The 2,099-nt window shown below is 52.7% G+C and overlaps 1 protein-coding gene across 1 annotated transcript in view; it reads left to right on the plus strand.

Moving 5' to 3' along the window:
• Positions 1 to 2,099, plus strand: part of RUSC1 (RUN and SH3 domain containing 1) — a gene marked incomplete in the record, with an annotated part of 26,313 nt that extends 24,214 nt beyond the window's left edge. Inside the window, 1 exon segment of the mRNA XM_077463794.1 lies at positions 1,436 to 2,099. Within this exon segment, the coding sequence (XP_077319920.1) occupies positions 1,436 to 1,604 (169 nt within the window).

The following is a 2,099-nucleotide window of genomic DNA, read 5'->3' on the forward strand; positions in this document are numbered from 1 at the left end:
AGCTCTGCCGACCCCCTCCTCAGTAGTATCCCCAGCTCTGCCGATCCCCTCCTCAGTAGTATCCCCAGCTCTGCCGATCCCCTATTCAGTAGTATCCCCAGCTCTGCCGATCCCCTCCTCAGTAGTATCCCCAGCTCTGCCGATCCCCTATTCAGTAGTAACCCCAGCTCTGCCGATCCCCTACTCAGGAGTATCCCCAGCTCTGCCGATCCCCTCCTCAGTAGTATCCCCAGCTCTGCCGATCCCCTATTCAGTAGTATCCCCAGCTCTGCCGATCCCCTCCTCAGTAGTATCCCCAGCTCTGCCGATCCCCTCCTCAGTAGTATCCCCAGCTCTGCCGATCCCCTCCTCAGTAGTATCCCCAGCTCTGCCGATCCCCTCCTCAGTAGTATCCCCAGCTCTGCCGATCCCCTCCTCAGTAGTATCCCCAGCTCTGCCGATCCCCTCCTCAGTAGTATCCCCAGCTCTGCCGATCCCCTATTCAGTAGTAACCCCAGCTCTGCCGATCCCCTACTCAGGAGTATCCCCAGCTCTGCCGATCCCCTCCTCAGTAGTATCCCCAGCTCTGCCGATCCCCTCCTCAGTAGTATCTCCAGCTCTGCCGATCCCCTATTCAGTAGTATCCCCAGCTCTGCCGATCCCCCACTCAGTAGTAACCCCCAGCTCTGAAGCTCTCCTGCTCAGTAGTAACCCTCAGCTCTGCTGATCCCCCTGCTCAGTAGTAACTCTCAGCTCTGCTGATCCCCCTGCCCCCCGGTCCCCACTCATCTTGCACTATAGTGTTCTCATGTTGCACACCACGTGTGCCGTCTGTTATGTGCTTTGCTCCGGTCTGGACCCCGCTGACCTTCCCGCTGCTCCACACTGCACACCAGACACTCCCAGGATATACACACATGAACCGGAAGTGACTGCTGATGAAGCCTTTTTGGTTCGCTTGTTGGTATCCCAGTGCATCCTGGGATATCTCATACTTCCAAAACAAAGTGAAGGTATGGCAGAATAAAAGCTCCTCAAATGCTGCAGGCGCTGTTAGCAAGCGTTGTCATAGACTTCTATGGAGGCTTTGAAGTACCAAGAAAGTGACACGGAGGACATTTGTGTGTGACCAGGACTGTAAGAGAACCATTTGTTTTGATTGGAGGAGCTTTGATTGGCATTCGGAGTGCTTTATAGAAGCCGCATCCAATGCCACATTCTAAAGCAAATGTGAATGAGCCCTCAGAGGCATTTTTACCGCTGGCCTTCAATTCGTTGGTTTTAGTTGGGGGTTCCCCAGGACCTAAACATTATTTCAAGGGTTCCTCTGGGGGTAAAGAGGGTTGAGGAAGGCTGGTATAGCCTTGTGGGTGGAGTTCTGAGTAGTCCTTTGATGAGGTAACAGGGTGATGTCATACCTGGGCGAAGTCATGAGTCTGACCTTTTCTCTCCGCAGGTCCCTCCGCGCTCTCTGCGATCACGCCGCCTCCGGGGAAGCTCAGCTGAGCTTTAGGAAAGGAGACATCTTGCAGTTACTGGGCACGATGGATGAAGACTGGATCCGCTGCAAGCGAGGGAGCGATACGGGTCTGGTGCCGGTGGGGTACACCTCACTAATCCTGTGATTGGCGCTTCTTCCGAGGGGGCGGGACATGGAAAACCCCCCCAATTGTCTCTTATCCCGAGTCCCTTCCACAGTATTTTGCACCTCTTATTCCCCCCCCCCACCCTTGCCAATGCCTCAATATCCTTCTAGCACTATAGTAATCCACGTGTAAAAAAAGTGCAAGCTCTTCAGCCACACGTGGGCAGCCATTGCCTCTGGGAAGGAAATCCTCCTGGTGACGATGTCTTTGGAGAATGGAAGTGCCCCGGGGCAATGTATAGATAAAGAGCTCTGCGCTCTCCAGAGACCTTTCACTACAAGACGCTTGTACCTTATGGGACGTATTACGTTCTGATGGAAGTATAGAAATATATATGGAATATATGATGTGTGATGCCGTGTCCTCCTAGTCGTGGTCACATGTTCTATGATGTGATTATATAGAAGATGACCTCCTGTATTGTATGTATCACATATGGAAAATGTCTGGAGTCAATAAAAGGTGCTTGAGAAA

The sequence above is a fragment of the Lithobates pipiens genome, unplaced genomic scaffold, assembly GCF_037356315.1.
Source record: "Lithobates pipiens isolate NorthernLeopardFrog02 unplaced genomic scaffold, aLitPip1_a1.2 Scaffold_30, whole genome shotgun sequence".
Lineage (NCBI taxonomy): Eukaryota > Metazoa > Chordata > Amphibia > Anura > Ranidae > Lithobates > Lithobates pipiens.